The sequence below is a fragment of the Cuculus canorus genome, chromosome 1, assembly GCF_017976375.1.
Source record: "Cuculus canorus isolate bCucCan1 chromosome 1, bCucCan1.pri, whole genome shotgun sequence".
Classification (NCBI taxonomy): Eukaryota; Metazoa; Chordata; class Aves; order Cuculiformes; family Cuculidae; genus Cuculus; species Cuculus canorus.
The window spans coordinates 49,104,234-49,127,544 of record NC_071401.1 but is presented as its reverse complement, the minus strand read 5'-3'; the positions used below and the strand labels follow the sequence as shown (position 1 = coordinate 49,127,544).

Below are 23,311 nucleotides of genomic sequence, written 5' to 3'. Positions count from 1 at the left end.
TAATTCTGTAATTGCTGATATAAAAGCAAGGCTATGACATAATAAACATAATTCTAAACATTTCTTGGCAAGTTGACCCATTGGGTCATAGAGTCATGGAATAGTTAGGGTTGGAAGAGACCTGAAAGATCATCTAGTTCCAACCCCCCTGCCATGGGCAGGAATGTCCCACTAAAGCAGGCTGCCCATGCTGTCATGTGGTTGAACCTAACATCTGAAACTGAACACCAAACTCAATGGTGCTTTAAATGGGTGCAGTTCCTTTGAAGTCAGCAGAATTGTATCTGCTGATGTTAGTGGTGGATTTAACTCTGTGTTTATAGTGCCAACTATAAAGCTATATTTCTTGGTGCTGGCTTATTCAGTTTTAGAATCCTGAGTTGCCCTTGCCTTAAGACACCAAAGTCGTTTTAGACTTAGAAAAATGAACTTGTTTAATAAGTAGTGCCTCTAGAAATTTTTTTACAGTTAGTTTAATTTATAGTAAATATCCACGCTTTTAGAAATTCTTTGTGCTTATTTTCATTTTGGATGTGCTAACTGTTGTAATTTCTTAGCTTAAACTCAGTACAGCACTGATTCTGCTCATAATGAGGTATCTGCAAAAAGTCCTTAATATTTTAATGCTCTTTTTTTTCTTTCTAGTGAAATGGAAAAACAGAAATCAACTTTAGTGGATGCACTTTGCCGAAAAGGAAGTGCATTGGCTGACCAACTGCTTCACCTGCAGGCCCAAGAAGGGGCTGCTTCTAGTGATGCGGAAGGCAAAGATGAGGATCATGAGAGCTGCTCAGAAGCTTTGACAGAGACATTCTGGGAAACAACAAAATGGACTGATCTTTTTGACAGCAAGGTACGCATAGCAGATTTTTTTTTCTTTTGCTTGTTGGATTTTTTGATTTTTTTTTTTTTTGGTAGAATTATGCACCACATTTGTGTGCACAGCCTCATACATTCCTTCCTTCTGCTCTTTCATGCTGTCCCTATATGTTGTGCTTTCTTAATGACCTTTCTTCATGAAGGTTTTGCCAAGGCTGTCAAATCCATGGTAAGCCCACATCTGTGCATGTTAACGTAGAAGTTAAGGGAAAGGTATAGAACAGTACCAGACTTCTGTGAAAAAACTGCCTGCTTTATTGAGTTGCTTCTCTCTGTACCTTTCAGGGAATATTTTTGATTAACCTCTGCTCTGTTCTAGCTGTACACGCACAGAAGTGTGCAGCATCCCTACTGTGTTCAGTCCTGCATTCTGTAGCCTCTTCTACTGTATGGACAAGAGAAGTTTTGTTTTGGTGTCAGTAATGTCTGTAGAGGTAAAGGAAGAAGTTCCTTGGTAATAATTGCATTTACATATTTATTAGCACATATTTCCCTGTCACTTCAAGGTTCCTAATCTTGAGATTAAGTTTTGGTCTGCTTCATTCAAGGCAGCTATTCCAGAAGGGGAAAAAAATGCATTGTAGATTAGTTATGTAGCTTTTAATTTACAGGGTTTAACTTTTGACTTTAACTGTTGAGTTATTGATTATTAATTAATTTCTCTACTTAACTCTTGTGTATGTCTCTGTTTTAGTGGAAGATGAAATTACCAATGCAGTTGTTTATATCAAATTGCCAAAGCACTTCAGATAGTTAAAAAATGAATTTTAAAAATCACTTAATTTCCTTGACAATAAATAATCTTCCTGGTAAGAGCTCCTGCTTTAGCTGGAGGCCTGAACAAGAAGCTTGATGGTGGTTACTCTCACTTCTTTTAATCTATATATTCTTGTGCACCTACATCTTTTCAGCATTCCTATTCTAATCTGTAACTGACTATAACATCCTATGCTAGCAGACTTTGTGCTTTAATCATATTGTCTGTCATATGATTTTCTCACTGTCTTTGCATATACAGTATTGTGTTCCAGTATAGTGACCCCTGGTTTACTTGTCTTTTGATTTTTAAAGCTGATGGGAATAATTTCAGTGGGAAAATTTCCAATAGAGACATCTTATTGGGAGTTTATCACCCTTTGTTACATGTTTTTTTTTCAAGGCAGGTATTGATTCCTGTCACTCTTCTGTGTGCTCTGGGCCTGGAATGGGTAGCTCTAATTTGAATCGTACAGATTAGGGACTGGATCTCTCTCAGACTTATTTAACCATGTATTTGTCTAAATGCATATTCAAGTTTTGCTCTGAAAACTAATGCTTCTGTATTGTTAAATTGGTACTGAAAGACCAACAAAATTTTTTAGATTTTTGTAGCATTTACATGAAAATAATTTCCATCGTCTATAAACAGCATGTTCATCTGCTCTTCCCTCTTGGTTTTACTAGAAAATTGAAATCTAAACTGATTGACTGTCAAGAGCGCTACGCAGCCACTTGCTCACTCTCCCACAGTGGACTGGGGGAGAGAATTGGAAATGTAGCAGTGAGACTGTCTTTATCTCAACCCACAAGTTGTCTAATAGGTAAAATAAAAGGCACACATGCAAGGAAAGTAAAATAAAGAAGTCATTCACCACTTTGCATCAGCAGGCCAGGTGTTCAGCCATTTCCAGGAAAGCAGGGCTCCATCATGTGTAACAGTCACTTGGGAAGACAAATGCTGTGACTCTAAATGTTTCCCCTTCATTCTTCCCTATATCTTTATTTGTGAGCACGATGTCACGTGGTATGGAATATCCCTTTAGTCAGTTGGGATCAGCTGTCCCACCTGTGTCCCCTCCCAGCTTCTTGTGCGCCCCCAAGCCTGCTCACTGGTGGGGTGGCATGAGGAGCAGAAAAGGCCTTGATGGTGTGCAAGCACTGCTCAGCAACAACTAAAACATCCTTGTATTACCAACAACAGTTTTCATCGCAAATCCAAAACCTAGCTGCTAGGAAGAAAATTAATTCTATCCCAATCAAAGAGTTCATTGAGTGTACTTTTAGCCCAGAAACATTGTAGAGTGCTCTGGACATTTTAAAAGGGTGACTTCTGAAAAGGGATAAAACAAGCCTGTCATACTACATCCTAATGACTCCTGGGGTACATCTCTGTCCTGTGCTTTTCTTCAGCCTTTCTGTCCTGTATGCATGCACAACCTTATTTACTCAACCCTGCCTGGCCTGCATACAGTTTATCTTCTGTGTTTTCTTGCTGCTAGATAGATACCCTTAATATCGGTACAGTTATGATAACTACTATAAGTAGTATTACAAAGGCCACAAAGATTAAGGGACTGGAGCAACTGTTCACCCTGGAGAAGAGAAAGTTTTAGGAGATTTTGTCTGTGTGTCCAGATAGGTGTTGTGGGGTGTAAAGATGATAGAACCAGGCTCTCCCCAGTGATTCCCAGGGCAAGAGGCAGTGAGCACAAACTAAAACACAGAAACTTCTACTTTAATAAAAAGTTGGGGGTTGTTTTTTCTATGGGTTGGGGGGGAGGGTGTTACTGTGAAGGCAAACATTTAAATTGGTTTGCCCAGAGTGGTGGTGAAGTCTCAGTGCTTAGAGGTAGCCAAACTTAATCGAACATGATCCAGGGCAACCAGCTATAGGTGGCCTGCTTTGAACTGGGAGGTCAGACTGCACGATGTCCAGACCTCCCTGTTTTATGCTTTAGACCTTCGACTGTTTTAAGCTTCAGTGACTGCTTGGCAAGTAATTTATGTAACTCGCTTGTTTCTGTGGTGGTTTTCTTCATAGCTTTCTGTGATCTAGGAGCGTGTATGCTGGTCATTAATGATGTAGTGATAGTTTTACTAGCTATCAGTTTAATGTGTTTAAAGATCACATGATGTGTCCTCTTGTCTCTTCCATGGTGCTGTTCAGTAATTCCAATCGCAGGAGTACCTATAGATAAAGTAAAAAAAAAAAAAGTTGGAAGGGAAAGAAATACCTGCTGCTACTTAAAGCACTTTTCCATTTGCTTATTGGAACTGAGACTTTTAATTGTTCACATTTATACTTTGAGGTTTTCTTTTTCTGGAAACTCTTTGAAATGGGTGAGGACTGAGAATAATGTGACTTGGGCCTTGATAGGATTGGGAATTTTGCTTTGAAAGGAGGTGATACGACACTAGTGATTTTCCGTGGTAACAGATTTGAAGAAAAGGACTATGATTAGGACAAAGGGAGTTGTTTTTCATCTGAGAAGAAAATATTTATTTTTCCTTTATTGCTTCCTAGAACTTTCATCCTTGTTGCAGTTCATATTCTTTAATTTCCTTTGATAACAGGTGTTATGTCCATCTAGTAGTTTTCTTAGGAACTGGCTGTAGTCAGCAATTACTCCTTTCAGAACAACTGTTTCACTTCTTAGAACTATAGTTTCCAGCTAATAACAGAATGTTCTTTGGTCATTCAAAATCATAGTCACGTAATGAAGATCCAGTTACGATTTATTTAGCTTTTTAAAGGGTCACTATTAATGACTGAGACTACATAATTATGATAAGTTGGGGGTTGTTTTTTCAGTGACAAACTATGATAAGGCCTGATACAAAACAGCAGAAGAAAAGATTTGCAATTCTATTCCTACCGTCTTTGTCGTAAACTGTGAGAATAGCTGTATCTGTGCGTCATGGCCTGCAACTTCTCTTTAAAAAGTAATACTTTACAGTTGCTTCATTCCACCTACCTCTGCTGAACTGCTTCTTTTGTTCAAGCTGTCTGATAAGTATCCATTCATTTCTATTTATGATGGCTGACAAGTTTTGTAAGTGAGATTGTGCTTAGAACTCTCTCGGCTTCCTGTTTGAATAAAAATAAGTGTCTTCTGCACTAGAGATGGGCCAATAGAATGTTTTAAATACCTGCAATGGCCTTTGCTCTTTCTCCTTTGTAGCTTCTTCTGCCTATTTGGAAAAACAGTTGTATTAATCTCCACGTTGGTGTTGCCTGCAATATGCTGTTGTACTTCTAGAAGATTTTCCTATTTTAAAAACAAATTGAATAGCTTAGTGCAAATAACTTTATTTTTCAGGCTCTTAGAGGAAAATTTGACTTTTGATTGCTTAAGGGAACCATACTGTTCATGCAACATGCTTCCTTTGAGATGGGGAGTTGAGGAACAATGCTGAGGACTTAATTTTGTAAAATAGTGTTTAAGGCTTCAAAACAAATTCTGACTAAGAAATAAGTATTTTTGCTAGGATAGGGGCAAAAGCATTGATTATGTTCTTCAGTCCAGCTGACTTTTGCTTGGCAAAACTCACCTTGGTAGAAAACAAGAAATTATGACTTCAGTGGCCTTTCTGTGATCCTTCTCTGAGCTGACTTGGACTGGGCTGATAAAATGAACTGTTGTGACTTCACTCTATCACCTAACCTTGCATGATCCACTTGCCATTTGGAGAACAGAAGAGGTTTGGAAAGAGGAAAGGTAAAGTGGAGTAGTGATGTAGGATCAAGAGCAGACCTTGTGTGAGTGTCCTTCAAATGAGAGTCCTCAAGAGATAGCCAGATTATTCTAAAGCACTGTGTTGGAAATGAAAACATAGAACTTTTCCTGCACATGCACACGGCTTTGTGGCATTGGCATTTGAAAGATAGAAAAACTGGGTGAGAAAGGGTGTAAATAAGGCCCTTGACTACTGCACTGATCATAAGTTAGCAGCTTTAAATAGAAACATTCCTCAAAGTGTTTTTTCTCCTAAGCTTCCTCTAACTCCAAGTTCAACCAGATGTCAATAATTAAAAGTCTAAGTAAATTTTTTTAAAGGAAACCTTGGTCTCTCATTGGTTTTTTGTTGCTTTTAAAGATGAGACAGGAACATTATCACTTTTCTTTATGTTTCATCTCTCTCTCTCTACTAAACCAAGTAATATCACTTGTTTCACGTGTCCTCTGCAAGTGTAGCACCTGTGTTGCCACAAGACATTCTTGAGTTCCTCAAAATTGCCTGTTTTCCATTGAAGTATCATGCTTTTCCTCATACTCTAGCAAGCATGTAGGGAAACTGGTGCTCACTGATAGCAATTGTCCTTGTTCATGCTTTCAGCTATTTTATTTAAATCACTTGTCTTTGAAGGTTTATTTTAAATTAAATGTGACAGAATATTTATGTCCCCAGTGTATGCAAAAGTATTTCAAATAAACTCCAATTGAGACAACTCTATGCAGCATTTGTTTAATTATGCTAACACATTTGTGATAGTGCTTTAAGCTTTTTAGTAATAGAATGTAAATTGTGCGGTTTTTCTTTTACCTAGAACATAGCTTTAAAATGTGTGGGCCAAAATCCCCAATTTTAAACAGAACTGCTACAGGAGAGTATTAAAATGTGGCTTGTTTGTTACTAGGAATGACTCATCTGTAGAATCTAATGCCGCTCAACCTTTAAATTAGCTGTTGGGCATAAGCAAAAAGTCACGTTTAAAAATAAGTTTAAAAACAAATAAAAGGCCCAGACCTTTCCATCCTGTCTTTTAAGCTTCTTTAGCCTGGATTGATTTTCATATTACTGTCTGCACTGTCACATGCAGCTGTCTCTTCCAGCTGATCACATTCAGTCACTGCCAAAATCTTGTTGCTGGATACTTGATTCCCGTAACTCCTTTTGACTTATGAAAATATGAGTCAATTTTTTTATATGAATATTGCTTTTATTTGTAATAAGCCAGTTGATAAAGCAGCAAGGAGTCCACAGGCATAGCTAAGAAGCCTTAGTTATTGCCATAGGTGTATATGAACCTGAAAAAACTCATTTTCTGGTGATTATAAAGATGACAACTTTAGCATTCTTAAAGTGGTTGGAGTGCATTACCTATAAATTATATTGCTTAACTTGGTGTTTTAATTATTTTTAATTGTAGAAATGTTTTATTCAGCTGTTTAAATAATTGATTATACAAGTCTGTTTTCCTTTTCAGTTATCAGTATTAGGATACTAGAAAAGTTTTATTAGGTAGTTTAGTGTTGCTGGATTCAACAAGTGTTCTTTTTTTAAAGACCGTTTTCAGGCTTTTAAAGTACCTTAGCCCTGCAGATGACCTGAGAGGTTGTTTCAGCATTTCACTGTCTTAAATATACATCTTTATGTAGCCAATGACAAGTTAGGCAGTGAATTAGGAAATGGACATCCAACCACTTGCATGGGTCTGGCTCTTAGCATATCGTATTACAGGCCATTAGCTTGGGAAATAATCATCCCAGCATCCTAGAAGTATGGATTGCCTTTTCTTATTACTCTTTGTATATTGCTCTTTGGCCAATTTCTGGGCCATATCGCTTGTTCTGTAAAAGCTAGCCTTAATTATATCTATTGAAATTATGAAATAATATCAGATACTTAAGTCATTCCTATTATTTCATCTAGCAGCTGCTTTGAGATGCTACGGACTGATTTACCTGCTGTTGTCATAGGTTCAGATAGCAGCTGCTTTCTCTGTTACATCTTAATAGCACTTCAGTTTATGTTGTTTACACATATCAAGGAATCAGTCTTCGATTCTGTGATTGTAAAGTTTGCAGTGTTTTAATTATAAGGCTTTATTTGACCAATATGTGTACAGGTTATAAAGTATTCTTTCTTATCTAGCGTTTTTTTGCTTGTAAACCTATTACAATTTTAAAGCATCTCATGCATTATTCTTAACTTCTGAAGTGCTAATGAAATTTTAGCAATTTTACTTAACTTGTATAGTTGATCGGGGTTTTTTTCCAAGCGTTAAGACAGAAGTTGTCTTTTATCAAGAGCTCTTGGAATATTGTTTTCAACCTTTTGGTCCAGCAGAGAATTTTTTTTTCATTTAGAAATACCCGAACTTTTATTTGGCCAGAGCAAGGGTGCTTCGTAAAATGCTTTGTTTTCTTGCCACAAAAACTCTAGGAAGCCCTGTTACGAAAGAAATGCTGTCAAGTGGTTTTCCTCCTGCCTTTATCACTGATGTTCAATAACCATTCAAAACTTACAGGGTCAGGTAAGAGCTTTCTTAATAGAGCAGTGACGTTATTTCTGGTTAGCCTCCAGTATGTTATATTTGCTGAGAGCTCTAATGCATTTTTCATTACATTTTTTTGTTTTGTTTTTGTTCTGTGATTCTATCATCTTTTACGGAAGGGTTTGGTTTTTTTTTTAAGCTTTAGTTTAACAAGCTAAGTCTGCTAATGGATCCACTGAGCAGCTACTCAGAAGTGTTCACTAATGTGTTTTGATTTTAGGAAAATATCCAAAATAATTGGATAGAGAATGCAGCATGCAAAGTGTTTTTCCAATAGCAATATTTGGAAAATCTGTATGTGAATGCTCATTGTTGCATATATGTGTGTGTTTTGAGCTACAACAGATTAAGTGACTACTTCAACACAACAAAATAAATACTTGAAGACAGAAGAAGAATGAGCAACTCTGAGTGTTTGGCATATGCTTCAGAGCTTCAAAACTACACCTTGAATTGCTTGATAATTAAGCTTGTTATTTCTATTTTTTTCAAGCTCAGTCTTTTAAGTTTAGATCCTGCAAAGACTTGGGCGTGCTATTAATATTCAGTGGAAGTGTTCAGGAAGATAAAATTGGGCAGATTCTTCAGTTCTTGCAGGACTTATTCTTCTTAAGAAATATTAAGGTTTTTTCTGTAATGCAAAATATTTATTTCTAAACATCCTTGAAGTGTTTTTCTTAGCTTTTCTTAATGGGATATTTTAAGTGGACTTTGGTAAAATGTAATTTTTTTTTGAGAGTTCGAAGGGAAGGAAAAATATTTTAATGAGTGAAGGGATATGAATAGCAAAGTCTAATATGAGAATGCTTTGCTAGCAACAGAAACAGCACTGTGTTCCCCAACTGTGCTGCTACGTCACTCTTCGGTAAAAAATTTAAAAAACTATTTACTATGAGTGTTCCAAAGGGTATATATGAAACAATGTCGTAGTTGCACTAATTCTTAGTGCTGTAACTGATGAAGTGGTATGAACTATCTTGCAGCACCCTGAATGTCGTCGGTGTTTGGGTGTCAAGAACCTGATTTATTTTACATTAGCTTTTAACTAGGCACACTCATTTGTGCATATTAGTCACAACATTGACAAGTACTGTAAGTTATCTCTTTAGAATTAATATTATCAAGAGGAAGCTTTTTTATGATCTCTTCTTAATAAATTACCAATGGTGAGGAGCTGACCTGAAGCTTGTCTTCATGCTTGCCTGTCTTCATTGCTTGTTTATAATTATGTGCATTTCTCTGTATATGTCTCTGTGGGTATATATATATATATCATTCACTATGTATATTCATATTCGTTTCTGCTCTAAGTTCGTGACTTCCTAGGAATCAAAACTCTCAATTAGGTCTATGTTTCTGTGAGTCAAAAGTATGCCTGCCTGTTTCTTGCTTTTTCTTTTTTTAAATTTTTTTTAGTACTTTACAGTCTCCTCTATAGAATAAAAATCCAAAGAAGATACAAATTAGATGAATAAAAAATTAGAACAGTGACTTCTGTGTTTTGCAAGATGTTCTGAAGTCAAATATGTTCATGAAGTCTGAAATAGTCTCTAGGAAGTTCATGTTTATAACTTCTACTGTGAATCATCTGTTTTACTGCAAAGAAATACGCAAGCTATCTTGTGTAAATGTTTTACTTTGTTTAAATCAGTTCTGCTACCTGAACAGTCTGCTATTATTTCTTAAGCCTTGTAAGATTAAAATATGGAAATATCTAATTTAGTTTTGTTTTCATGTTGTAGGTTTTGACTTTTGCCTATAAGCATGCATTGGTAAATAAATTGTATGGGAGAGGTCTCAAGTTTGCCACAAAACTTGCAGAAGAGAAGCCAACGAAGGACAACTTGAAAAATTGCATTCAGGTAAGCTGTATTTGGTAAAGTAACGGGCCATGTGCATGCTGAGTAAGCTTTTAAAAGTAAGATACAAGTATTTTCGAATTTGAGATTTCTCTTACATTGCAAAACTTGCTAAGCTTAACATCTGAACTTTATCCAGGCTTTTGTGGCTTGGCCTCTATTTTCAATAGTAATTTCTTCTTTCCTTTTCTAGAGTAGTTGGGTAACTGTCACTTTTAGCAGATACTAACGGGGATTACTGTAACTCCTAGGACAAAGGTTTTGCATGTTAAATGGAAAGATCATGTAGAATGGTTTTCTTTTTAGGACTAAGTAATTCAGTGGTCACCAGTTCTCCAATCTGTTACCTTTCTGATAAAAGACATCTTTAAGATGTTGATATCAATGTGGTGTTCATTGGAAGGATTTAGAGAGTAAAATCCTAGAGCTTCTTATTTTTTCTAATGCTTGCTTTTTTTCTTCAGCTAATGAAGCTGCTTGGATGGACTCATTGTGCAACTTTCACTGAAAACTGGCTTCCTGTCATGTATCCACCTGACTATTGTGTATTCTAGAAAACCAACGATTGTAAACTTAGAATGATTTTTATATGGGGCAGGATATGAAAAGATAAGTTTGACTTTTTATCGGAACGCATGTTTTCATTACTGAATGCTGATTATTAAATTGTGTGTATTTATCAGTAAAGGCACCTGGGTACAGCTTAATACCTGGTAACTTAACTCCTATCATCAGGGAGTTTCGGTATTGTGCATCCCATTGCTGGCAATGGATGTGCCAGAACTGCCAACATCAAGGATTTGGAATTAAGCTGGAAAGGCTTCCTGCATGCATGTTACGTTCTTAACTGTTACTTTTAACTGCAAAGCTGTATAAGCTCTGTATTTTTTATGGTAAACTGAATTTTAACATGTTTGATCTTAATTTCAATTGTATGAAGGCCTTAAAGCTACTTCAAGAGTAGCTAAAATCTTATTTATTAGACTAAAGTAACAGGACATCACTACTTGTATTGTTTGCAAGAGTTTACATTTAATTTTTTTTAAGAAAAATTCAACCTCTCAAACTGTTACAATGTGTAACTCAGAATTGCTGATGCATAGGTGCTCTTGTAAATCTTCATTTTGGCATTTGATTCAGGCAAACTTAAAAATCCACGTGAAGTTGAGTATCAGCACAGGCTGATATATGTATAGAAGTGCCAGGCAGTTAAATCTTGGTCAGGTATTGTAAAGCTTTACATACATGTTTAATAATGTTAGAAATGTAAAACACAGCAGAATAAACGTGCAAAGCTGAAGATCAAAAAACACCATGTGCACTCTGATACTTTAAAAGATCGTTTTATAATTAATAAAAACAGATAATGAAGCTGAAAATTGTATTGGTTTCTGGAAGAGTACATAAATGAAACTTTCTGAAAGGAAACACCTTACAAACAACAGACGTTCAGTTCAGCCCAGAAGATCAATGCTTTCTGTTAAAGCCTTTTTACTAACTATTGCTACTAACGTTGTTCATTCAGTGGAGTGAAGTTGGTCTGTTTAAACGTGTCATATATGTCAACCAGAGACAAATTGCTATATCATTTGTCTTGCCAGTTTTTTCATAGCTTGTAATGCAAAACTCAGATACAACTTTACGAACATAATGCACAGAAGGTGCGCTGTAATGCTGCAGAACATTCCAAACGGTAAGGTGCTGCCATTCAATAAAAGTTAGTAATAGTTTTAATTCTCTCTTACTGTGGCTTTAATGAGCTTGACATTTGATTCTGGAAATTCTGCTAGAATGGTTGTATTAAATATATTGCAAAGTTTTTCCAAAAATTCATAGTCAGTACTGAATCTGAATTTATTTGCCCATAGTAATACTGTTCCTGGCTTACAAAATCGCACCATTGTTGCTAGCAGGGGGTCGAGAGCTGTGTGATGGTATACCACATCAGTTGCCAGTAGGAAATCATAATGGTAAGTTGATACAGGAAAGTCTTCATCAAGATCTTCACCCCATACCAGTTTTCTCACTTCAGGTTTATGAATATTCATGTCTTGTGTATTTCTTGAGATATTATATGAGAGATTTTCGAGAACTTCAGGCAAATCAGTAGCTGTAACGTAAGCTCCTAAAAAAAACATTGAATTTCATTCAATTCGTAGGTACGTAGGTGAATCTATATACATATAGGTTTTATGTATATATCTATCTCTCTATAAAAACGTTTATCTACATAACTTCCCCAGCTCTCCCTTCACCAATAACTAGGTCAGTTACTTCATTAACAAAATAGTATTCTACAATAATTTTCATTTTAAAAAAGCAGTGACGGGCAAAGTGTACTTCAACTGTTGCTTCGTTGCCTTAAAAGTGACAGTGGCAGATCTAGATCATCTTTCACAAGAACTCCAAAAGGAAATATGAAAATACTAACCTAAAATACAGGCCACGATGGAAACCAAGCCTGTCCCAGCACCAATTTCCAAAACTTTTTTGTCTTTGAGGTTGAATTGTTCTTGATTTGATTCCAGATACTGAGATAAAGCCAGTGCCTGAAATGGTTAACAAATACTCATAAGGCGGTGACAGGTGAGTTCCACAAAAATCCATTAGATGTTTTTATACAGCGATTTTTTATTAACTAACACTGAAGGCAGTAACATAAAAATGTAATTTGGAAGGAATTACTATATGTCCTGCCTTTATATTTTAAAAAAATATAAACAACTTATTTTTAGTTTCAGGTTTATGATATCATTTTGTTACACATTTCTACATACTGTGAGACCTCTGACAGCTCAAGATAGGCAGTGTTTAGATGTGAACCATACAGTCAGAACAGTAAATGAGGATTAATGATATGCAAAAAGTGATGTTCTAGTTTATTATCATAAATATTTTGGCTAATTATCACTTGTGAAGTAGATTCAGGCTTCAACAGAGTTTTTTTGTGAACAGGTTTGTTTTTTTGTTTTAATTTTTTTCCTAAGGAAATATTAAAAATCTGTTATTTACCAACTTGACACTTGTAGTATAAAACTAAAAAAACCCACAAAACACAAACAAAAAACCCCACACATCTGCACTGTATGGAAGTATTGCTTATCAGACTTTTGTAAAGATCTTATCGATAGAATATAAATTGGCTGTGTGTAAACAACGTAAACAGATGCCAAAGAAACTAACTCCCCCGTTTTGCTTCTTTTCTTTAGTATTGTGTTATTGTTACTGCTTTAACTGTTGTGCTTTCATAATGCAACACTGGCTACCTGCTCTGGGAAAGCTGACAGCTAATGAATCACCAGTCTTAATCTGTGCAACCTCCATTTTCTTGGAGTTTTACCATCTGCATTCTGGCACCTGATTAATGTGAGAATTGATGATGTGACCTGTCAAAATAATTTACTGTTTCACCCACCCATACGCTTTCTTTTTCTCTACTGTTTTGAAATTGTCTGCCATTTTCTGTGAGCTTTTTCAATAAATGTGGATCTGAAAAATTTTGAAATCTGATTTTTCATGTCTTTATCAGTTGACCCTTTCTGCCCTCAGAGGCAGTTTTCTCAGTCCACACAATTCTGTTTTTAAGAGCAACAGGAGGAGAACTGTTTGCAAGTACAGTTTTCCCTACTGCAATGGAACTGTTCCAGACTGTTCTTTAAAAGATGCCTATTTAGTTGTTTTAAACTCCTTTATTTAATCTCTTCTTTTTATGCTGCTAATTGTTTGCTTCCCAGCAGTGACTGATGGGAGTTATGGAAGATGCTGAAAACTTTTCCTGAGTCCCCTTTCTTAATTTTTTCTCAATATCTGCAAATACGTAAGTGCCACAGTTCTTTTGGCATGAATTGTTCAAATTGGCATAAGGTAGAGCTTTCTGCTGAACTGCTTTACAGCTTTCTTATGCAAAGGGAAAACTCCGCTGTCAGAAGTGTCATCTAAAAAAGCTTCCTTAATATTTGTGTCCCGCTGTCGTGGTTTACTCTTCTGTCGTGTCACCTTTCTGGGTACCGTGTCATGTACTTACCCCCGGCCACACCACAGCTCCGAAGTGTTCTATGGACTCTTGAATGATGATCTGGTGGCCTACGTACGTGTAGTGCTCTTTATCGAAGTAGTGTGAAACTCTAGGAACCCAGTTCTGTAGTATTTTAAGAATTACGGGTGAATCTGTTAGAGAAAAGATGAAATCTGTATTTTTATATTCAAGTGGTCGTATGCAACTTGTTAAAGGTTAAATGTATTTTGTGAAAGTAGCATGCAGGCATATTGACTAGAAAAGGTGTTAGGCCATTGGCCTGGAGACTTGATTGCCATCCAGATGAGGATGGTCTGGCTGGCTAGGAAGTAAAAGGAGCAATGGGCTTTACCTGCCATACTGAGTGTTCGCATGGGCAATTTTTGGATAGAAATAAGCCTTTTAGGGAAAAAAGTCTGCTAATTCGAATATATAACTCTTGATAATAACAGCTAGAAGACTTTGGACCAAGTTAGGTTGTATTTTTAGGTATGCTGTATTTTATACTCTGCCAAAATATGCTACGTAGGTGTTTCTGCTGTGGTTTTCATTTGTGAGGCCAACAGATCTAGAACACTAAGCTTCTTTTTACAGAAGAAATCATGAATCCTTATCTCTTACATTGAAGAAAGCGTAGTTCTTTTTAGTGGTTATGTTTTAACCATTCTTCCCGTAAAAGAGGATTGTAAGATACTTTTAAAGTGTATGTTGACATATACTGTGATGTTCCGTGAGTGTCACCGCTACAGTCGTGTTAGTGTGTCTCATCATAGCAAGTAGGCTTATAGGTGAGATTTTTTTTCAGGAGACCTCTGCTGAACTGCTCCATCTGATCTCACCGAAAACAAAGATGCTGTTCTGAATGACTGCACTGTTCTTGGAAGCCTATTGGCAGGGTGTGCATTCATGATACAAAATTAACTGCAAAGAAAAATTTTGCTCAGGCTTATGTGGATTTTAATTGATACCTGCCTGGAAACCTTGGTAGGTTTTTGAACAGTTTAGCCTATTGAAATTGGTAATGCTACACCTTCAACAGTGCCAGCCCAATTAATGCATATTTTAATCACATCTCTGATTGCAATTGTGAAATAATTCTTAATGTCTAAATAAAATCCAGAGAACCTTTTTAAAAACACATCTTAATTTCAGAGAGAGTTGTTTTTGTAGATTTGGTCTGATAATAGATATGAACGTAAAGGGAAATGGTTACAAAAATGGAGATCAAAAGGAAAAGTGACATGGTGGCCTGTACTTTTTGGAGGCTCAGAAAAGTGAAAGTATGAAATACTAGCATGCCATAGTACTTGCAGCATTTAAATTGGGTTAAACCTGCTGTTGATGATGAACAATTGGAGCTCCAAGTACAGTCATCGGAGTCGCATTGCTTTTCACAGGTTTCTGCTTCCTCTGTTTGGCAGTCCATTATTCCTTGAATTTTGTTGGGAAATGGTGGCTGCTGTGCAGAGATCATGCCAGAAGAGCTGAAATGGAAGGGGAAAAATAATGTTTTAAAAGCTTGGGGGCATTCTCTTTGTATGAGATGATTGGAAGAAGATAATTTGGGTAGCCTTTGGTTTGGGGTTATTTTCAATGATGGGATGAAGGAACTGGAGGCTGCAATGAAAGGCAACTTTCTTACTCCACTGGAAATTACTGCAAGCATTTTCTGGTAATGCAGTAATTCTATCAGGTTTTTATAATGTTTATCATATTTATTATTTTATCATGTTTATTTTATCTTAGTGTTATGTCACTAAATGGATGCCACTAATGAGTCTGAAAAGTAAGCTATTTGCTTCAACTGGTACCAGTAACATGCAACAGCTGAGAAAGATGAACTGTCTTTTAATGTTTATGACTTTCATCTGTGTAATTTACTGTTTCACAAAGAACTCTGGATTTGACGTTCCTGTGATAAAACTGGTTAATTTGCCTCAGACAGTACTCTTGAGTTTTTTCTTCTTGTATACAGTTGCCTTCTCTTCTCTGTCTTTTCCCATTAAACAGCTAATTGAATTATCCTCAAATGTAGTGAGCTGCAGGGTATGCAGGTTATAGTCAGGAAATAATTGCAGTGGGAATTTTAGAATAGTAAACTTCCTTTTTGGAAAATGAGGGATGAGGGGTTGTTATAAGTGACTCTGCATCTTCAGTGTACAGGGCAGCACCCAACATCAGAAAGAACTGCTTGATATCAGCTAATGAGCACTAAAAACAGGACTAGGACTGGATCTGCATTTGCCTGAGGGGAAATCTGGCAGTGAAACTTTTTGCTTAACTGGAGTTTTCTGCAATGATAACGCCTATGTACCTTTTGTATCTACATGTATGCATATATGTATAAAGAGAAAAAAAACATAGTTCATAAGTTCCTCTGACCAGAGGCTGTACAAGTTCACCTTTCCCACATATCGTGATGGCTGTGCTGCGTCTTTATTCATGATTGGTCTTATGCATTCTCAAGAATGAACAGAGTATTTGTTGGCTCTCTCCAGCAATACATGCTGTGAAGTTTTCTGTGATTTGGGTTGTATCATACTGACGGAGGCTGTTCAGGATATCCTGGCCAGAAGCGGGAGAGGTTTGGTAGCAGCCAGGAGGTTCTGTAATGCCTGCAGGTATTTTTTTTTAAGGAGCAGTGTTGACCACTGACTTCTGTGGGTGGTTTATTTGCACACATGATATTGACACCGTTGCAGCTTTACTGATACACGATATATGCCTTATTGCTAGTCTGTTCATTCACAAGGACGGGATTTGTGTTCTGACTCCTATAACTCTGCATTAGTTCAGTTATTTCAGTGATTTTTGTATTGTTTCAGAAAAGAGAGTGCTTTGAAGTAAACTGATTTCTGCAGATGATGGTTTTTTATATTTTCCCCGTAGAGGGCCTCTGTCTAACTAGTAACAAGTTCTGGTTATGCACCCTTTGTGTATAACTTGAGTTATGATCATAGCAGATAAGAGACTGAAGATAATGCTGCAGTTAGAGCATTTGCTGGCATGTGAGTGAAAGCATTGTTCACATTTCACATGTGAATGTGTACCTCCTTAAAACAGCAGTGGTTTCTGTTCAATCTCATGTAATCCAAAGTACGCTTCCAGTTTTCAGCAATGCCTCTTTTTTATATCTTGAGTTAGAATAAAATCTGGTTGCGTTTTAACATTTTAGGAAATCGCTGGGAAAAATACATTAAGACTTCTGTAATTGGCAAGGTGTGTAATGAAAAGAGGAGAATGTCAGAACTGGTGATGACTACAGACAGAAAACACTTGAAGACCTAGTCTTCTGGACATTTCATGTTGAAACATGCAAAATGACTTAAACAGGCACTGCATTTTCAAAGTCTTTTATGGTGTTTTTTTTTATTTGGTAAGGGTCTTGTAGCATGTACTACTTAAGTGGAAGGCCAAACCTGAAATTAAAAAGTAAGGTGCTTTTGTTTTAGCTGCAAACTACAGGACAAATTTAGTCTTACAATTTCAGTGTTTCAGGTATATTAGTATCTTGGCCTTAGTGATGCACAGGTTTATTTCATCATTTTAAATGACAAACTGTACCATGAAGACTATAGACACAAGTGGGTATTAAGTAAGCTATTTGCAGATAGGTCGTGTTTGCATTATTACATACCCTATGTATAATACGGTCAAGTTGCTGTTGTGCTTTTAGAATAATAAATACTGATGTTTCCTATTATTTTGACATTTTTTGATCCATATTTCACTGAAAATGGTATGTCTATAAAAGCATTTTGATTTCATATAATAATGTTGCAAAAGAAATCTGTTCCCTTAGAAAATGTTGGCTCTTTCTGAATGTTAGCAGCTGATATTATGCAAAATGATTCTCATGGGAAATTATCTTCTAAATTCTGTTCTTTCCAAAGCTTTCACACATTTTGAATTTGTTAATAGTCTCAAACTGTTGTGAACAAAACAACTTACAAAATCACATTTGATTTCTTCAGAACCTAAGGAAGAGAGAATAATTTACAAAATTATATCTATTTTCTGATGCCACGTAAAATTAACAAGATAATTAAAACCTGAAAAGGAAACTGTAAGATGATGATAAACCTTAAGGTAACGGCTCATCCCCTATAAGAATAGACTTTGTGCCTCTGAACTTACAAAATCCAGTGCTTGGAAAGTGCTTTTCAAATCTAGTTATATGGGCAAAAGAAAAAAAAAAAGTAGGTTAGTGGGTGCTGCTGCATCACTGGGTCTTCACACTCTGCTGAAAAGTGTTTCTCTCACCTCTGCACAAAGTTGCACAACGTAGTCTGGTTTAGTCTGATATATTTGGGCAAAAGCCAGTTCCGTTTGCTGACATGGGAAATGCAGCTGGAGTGTGTTCTTTGTGAGACAGAGCTTAGCAATATGTTCATACCAAACACAAACATCCATATTTCTTAGAGCTCAGGCAATTTTCTCATGTTCTTATGCACTGAATTAAATATTCATATATTTGTAAAAAGGTGAATATAAATGCTAGGAAATAAAGGAAATGTCAGTGATTGGAACCATCACTATGGTAAACCTATATGATATTTGATTCCACAAGTTAAATGCATCCAAATACCGAAAACCAGCAAAGATAGACACTCCTTGAGTAACAGTAAGGGTTAGGTTAGCTGCGTTTAATTAATAGCTCAGGTGACCTGAAATATAAGAATTCAGACAAACGTATTTCCTTTGTTAGTTAGCAGAGAACACAAAGGCGTGTCAGACAAGGTTAGCTGCACAGCTGCTTGGTTACCTGCTGTGACAGAAGGTGCTCAAGTTTCCTGTGGACAGATGCACACTCCAGAGGTTTTTATATACAGGCATGCACCTGGAAGGAATAGCTCTCTGCTCTGACCAGTCAGCTTGCAGGCTATTTAGAGTAACATTACCAGGCAGTGCTCGAAGAACTTACTATGTCACATTAAACTCTTCCACATTTGCCATGCAAAACGAAAACACTCTTGAGTTTTGAAGTCCTGAGTGTACTAACCTTCAGAAATAAAATATCTACTTCCTCCAAGCTCTGTTTTTGCAAATTAAGTGTTCCCTGTGTTTGCAACTAAGCAGACTTGAATTAAACAAGGCGCTTACTGTGGGCAAATTAGCACATAAATAACGTGTGTGGCCGCTTGGCAGTAGTCCAAATGCAGAGAAAAGTTCACCAGGCTCCTGCTGCCAGGAAAAGGTCAAGTCTTCCTTTGCCCCACTGAGCATTCGGCTGGTGAAGCTCTGCATACCCAGCCCTGCCTTGAGTCACAGAGAGCGCAGGGAATCGACGGTCCTGAGGAAATAAAAGCTTTCCCATCATCTTTATTGCAGGCTGTAACCAAAGGAAATATCATCTCTGCTGAAAGAGATGGTGCAAACATGGAAGTTACACCTTAATCGGAAAATCCTGTATTTGCTTGTTTCAAAACAGATATTGTAGATGTTGGAGATAAACCAAATATGTATTCCTTATACATTTCAATAATTTGAGAGTTTTATATGCACTTTGTTCATCTTCTGCCCTCCCCTCTCCTTCTTGGAAAAGGTTCTGTAGAAAGAAATTCAACTAGAGGGCAGAAAAAATTAAAGGAAACTTCTAAAGTCATAGAGCCAGAAAACATCCCCCAACTAATTAGTGGACAGTTGAAGGCTGGCAATCGAAATGGCGGAGCTGGGTGAGTGTACATCTTCTAATTCAGTTTATAGCTGTTTGCATCTTTGCAAGAACAGCTTTTGAATATTCAAGTAATTCTCTCTTGAAGAATCAGAATCATAGGATAGTTTGGGTTGGAAGGGACCTTAAAGCCCATCTAATTCCAAACCCCTGCCACTAGATCAGGCTGCCCACGACCCGTGCAACCTGACCTTGAACACCTGCAGGGTTGGGACAGCTACAATTTCCCTGGGCAACCTGTGCCAGTGCCTCACCACTCTCATGGTGAAGAGATTCCTGCTTATGTCTAGTCTAAATCTGCCCCTCTCCAGTTTATACCCATTCCCCCTTGTCCTATGACTACAAGCCTTTGTGAACACCCCAGCGTTCTTGTAGCCCCTTTCAGGTACTGGAAGAGTGGCAAACTTAAATAGCCTTTCTGTTCATGGTGGCTGTGTTATTTCACACGATAGCCACTGCGTGTCTCCAATAGTCACAGCTTAGACCTTCACTCAAATGCTCACCCATTTCTTTTCCCTGAAATTTGATAGTTAAGACACGTTTATGTATATAAATATGTATATAAATATGTATATAAATATTATGTATGTATATATATATAAAAAATATATATAAATATGTATATAAAAATATACATATATAAATATGTATATATATTTGGGACCTAGTATTAAGATATTAACTGCATTAAGTCGATATAGTAAACATCGCATTTCACAGGCCCACCTGACTTTGCAAGTAGTGCAAGTGAGCAGTCCTGAGCTAGGTCAGTAGCTGTTATTAGAAAGAAAAAGGCTGATATGTTGTTGTTGGAATGACTGCCATACCTTTTTTTAAGACATGGTCTTTTTAGCAGGCACGTTCTCTGCTGACATATTTATTGTATTTGTCACCAGGGATGAATGTAGCTCAGACTGCTGCTGCTGTTGAAATTCTGTCCTAAGCTTTGGCATTGGGGTTAATACTGAACATAAACAGTTTATTTTATTTTTCAAACCAAATCAGAGGGGTTGGCTTACTTTATATCGTATCTCTTGTCTAACCAAGTAAAAAGTACAATAACCGTAGGAACAGCGTTACAACTTATTTACAAATCGTGCAGATATGGCTTTATTTCTTAAGTTATCCAAATGAACCCTAATTATCTGAAATCTAGCTGCTGACATATATCTACTATACCATTTCTGTAACTGCTTCTTTTTGCTGCCATCTATCTCCAAACATTTCTTGTTTAAGATTGAAAATAAGTGCTGTCTGGAGGTGTAGCCTCTTGGAATTAAAATTTCTCCAGACTTCTCGGGATAGGCAGGCTGAGGGGGGTGCAGCACCTTAGTTCTGTGTGTAAAAGGGTGAGGGGAGTGCAGCACCTTAGTTCTATGTGTAAAAGGGTGGTTTTCAGTTATTAACTCCCAATTCCACAAAACTCTGAATGACTTGGTTAGCTTTTCCTGTTTTGTAAACACTCATGGGAATTTGCTATTTAGACCATTTGTGGAACACAAAACACAACAGGCTGCCAAGTGCTAGTAATGAAGTAAATGAAGCTCTTCAAATATTTTTAGAATGTATTTCCTTTTCATCTGAGTTGAGTGACTTGGGTTTCAGAGAGGTTTAAGTCTGGTTATATGAAAACTAATTGGTGGGTCTTTTTCCTTTTTATTGTTGTCAAACTAACAGGAAAACTGGGAAGAGTAGTCTTCCTAACTGTCTGTCACTGAACTCAGCAGTAGCATTCTCCTCCGTGTAGAGGCAGAGTAGAATGATGTTCATATTATTGCATTATGGATCAGAATGATTTAAATTTAAAACAAGTTTTCAAGTTTCTCTGCTGTTAATAGTAGCAAGTTCAGTGAAGAAAAAAATGATGTAAAATTGTTAAAACCTTAATTAAAAGATTGTGAGAAATAGGTATGAAAATGTTAAGGTCTTCTCTGAACCCGTCATGAGGAACAAGAAGATTGCCAGATTTGTGCCAAAAGGCAGCGTTAAAGATACTTGTATCGATGAAATTGACAGTCACGAATCACCAGGGCCAAACAATAATTACCCGGAACTCTACTGTGAAATTACCAGCCCCAAACAAAAGGGTGGGGTACCTGCTGGTTAAATTAGGCTTCATATTAAAGTACAGGAAATTGTACAAATGTGAGGCATATTTCTGAGATGGTCTTGAAGGGATTTAGGGAACAGTGGGCCACTAAGTCTGACATCTGTGCTAGTTAAACTGAGTGGAACGGTAGCGTAGGTCTTGGCTGATAAATAATAAGTCAGAGTGTGGAAAAGGCAGAAGGTTTCACATGTTCTTGGGAAGGAAGTGTCTACTACAACCATGTAGATTGAGGTCCTCCAGTTGACACAGCACACATGGATTTCCACAAGCTTTTGATAAAGTCACTCACTAATGATCCTTATTGAAATTAACTCCCCCTTCTTATCTCAAAGCTTATCATCTGTTTTAATAATTTGTGAAGAGTAGGAGGCAAGAAATGTTCAGGTTTATAATGTCCCATGGAGAGCTGTGCTATTGAGTGTATTCCTAAAAGCTAACGGGAAATGAAGAAAATAGCGTGGTGACAGTCATGCAGAATTATTCAAGATAGTGAAAGCAAAAATAAGCTGGAGAGTTCCAAAAGGATCTCTGACATGTTGTGAGAAGTGATAATATGATAAATGAAATTCAGTGCTGACAAGCATAGTACACAGGGCATTAACTCAGGACCACCTAGGAAAAAGATCTTAATGGCAGCAGAGGCAGCTATATAAAAATACCTTTCCAAAATGTATTAGTAACCAAAACCATCAAGGGATGGTTGTGTTTCCATAAGGAGAAAAAAAAACCAAACCAAACCAAACAAACACAAAGCAACAAAAAAAGGAATGCTGTTTTTCCACTCTAAGAATTCAGAGTTTGTCTCACTTTCAGTGCGTGACTTGAAGTTCTCAACTAAAACATTCAGGGTTTTACACCTCTCGCAGGATTTGCTCAGAGGTCCTAGGTTGGCCTGGTGAATGACTAACAAAGAAAGGAACACTTCCAGTTCTAGAGCAGATTCTCCTCTTCCTTATTGCTGTAGGGATCTGCTGGACTTTTCTGCATGTGGAAAGCATGTTTGCATTCTCCAAATCCCAGGGACTTCTTAGCTGCTGTCAGCAGCCAGCTAAATGTCTGCAGCCTGGTGTTGACAGGGCCTGTGCTTTTGCTGAAGTACAAACAACTGCAGGGTGAAATTTGTTCCAGGGTAGCATCTTCAGTGGTTTGCATGTTTTTCTGTTTCTATGGCTGTGGGATGAACCCCCAGCTTAAGGTCGCTAACAGCCCAAGGTAATACCGATGGCCTTTCTGAACAGGGGCAGCCAGAAGTGCAGAGCAACACAGAATGTGATCCTCAAACCAAACACACTGTTTTCATTATTTTTATAATGAGAAATCCTTTCTCGTTGTACAGCTCTTCTTTTGCTTCCCTGGCTGGGGGGGAGTGGCTTCCTTAATGCAAAGGGACAGATGTGGCTTCTTAAGGGCTCTCAATATTTTGACTACAACAGGAGTCAGAAGAATACAATTTCCAGTTCTTGCCTAAATTCTTGACCTGGATGTAAACTGTTACAAATCTCACCACTTTCATTTCGCACAGTGTGTTATATACCTAAATACAGCACTCCAGAATAAATTGCTTTGGGAACTTATTTCTGTGTGTATTGTCCAATTTTTCGCATGGTATCCTTCATAAATAACAATTTATTATTTGCATCAATGCATATAAAAGTGCTGACTTTATTGGGAGGGCAGAATTGTTAGTGAATATAAAGCAGGGTGCCCAGAAAGGGCTGGGTTTATAGAAGTTTAT

General features: G+C 37.0%; 2 protein-coding genes across 7 annotated transcripts in view; one reads left to right on the top strand and one right to left on the bottom strand.

Moving 5' to 3' along the window:
• Positions 1 to 11,156, top strand: part of TPP2 (tripeptidyl peptidase 2) — a 54,711-nt gene extending 43,555 nt beyond the window's left edge. For 2 of the 4 annotated variants that reach the window (XM_054063157.1, XM_054063163.1), the window contains 3 exons: positions 646 to 853; positions 9,661 to 9,780; positions 10,242 to 11,156. In XM_054063157.1, coding sequence (XP_053919132.1) covers positions 646 to 853; positions 9,661 to 9,780; positions 10,242 to 10,331 — 418 coding nt within the window. In that variant the 3' untranslated portion in view covers positions 10,332 to 11,156. Of the gene's footprint in view, positions 1 to 645; positions 854 to 7,806; positions 7,898 to 9,660; positions 9,781 to 10,241 lie in introns of those variants that run through there. The other 2 variants (XR_008449214.1, XM_054063173.1) reach the window with 2 other exon arrangements.
• Positions 11,157 to 11,308: 152 nt separating this feature from the next.
• Positions 11,309 to 18,890, bottom strand: METTL21C (methyltransferase 21C, AARS1 lysine). 3 transcript variants are annotated; one of them, XM_054063197.1, is made up of 5 exons: positions 18,795 to 18,890; positions 15,104 to 15,276; positions 13,802 to 13,944; positions 12,209 to 12,326; positions 11,309 to 11,902 (listed from the first exon to the last, which is right to left on the bottom strand). In XM_054063197.1, exons 2-5 carry the CDS (start codon positions 15,264 to 15,266, stop codon positions 11,508 to 11,510), a joined length of 819 nt encoding a protein of 272 aa, XP_053919172.1. In that variant the 5' UTR covers positions 15,267 to 15,276; positions 18,795 to 18,890; the 3' UTR covers positions 11,309 to 11,507. The 3 variants fall into 3 exon arrangements, with proteins under 3 accessions (XP_053919172.1, XP_053919157.1, XP_009563405.2); XM_054063182.1 differs by lacking the exon at positions 18,795 to 18,890 and adding an exon at positions 18,558 to 18,712; XM_009565110.2 differs by lacking the exon at positions 18,795 to 18,890 and adding an exon at positions 18,558 to 18,711 and having other exon boundaries at positions 15,125 to 15,276.
• Between the last annotated feature and the right edge of the window lie 4,421 nt (positions 18,891 to 23,311).

Coding starts and splice junctions, on each gene's coding strand:
- METTL21C (XM_054063182.1), bottom strand. CDS start 18,628: ATGCCTGTATATAAAAACCTCTGGAGTGTGCATCTGTCCACAGGAAAC. Junction 15,277..18,557: donor AGCACCTTCTGTCACAGCAG/GTAACCAAGCAG, acceptor CTTCCATTTCAG/CTCTTCTGGCATGATCTCTG. Junction 13,945..15,103: donor TTTAACCCAATTTAAATGCT/GCAAGTACTATG, acceptor TTTCTCTAACAG/ATTCACCCGTAATTCTTAAA.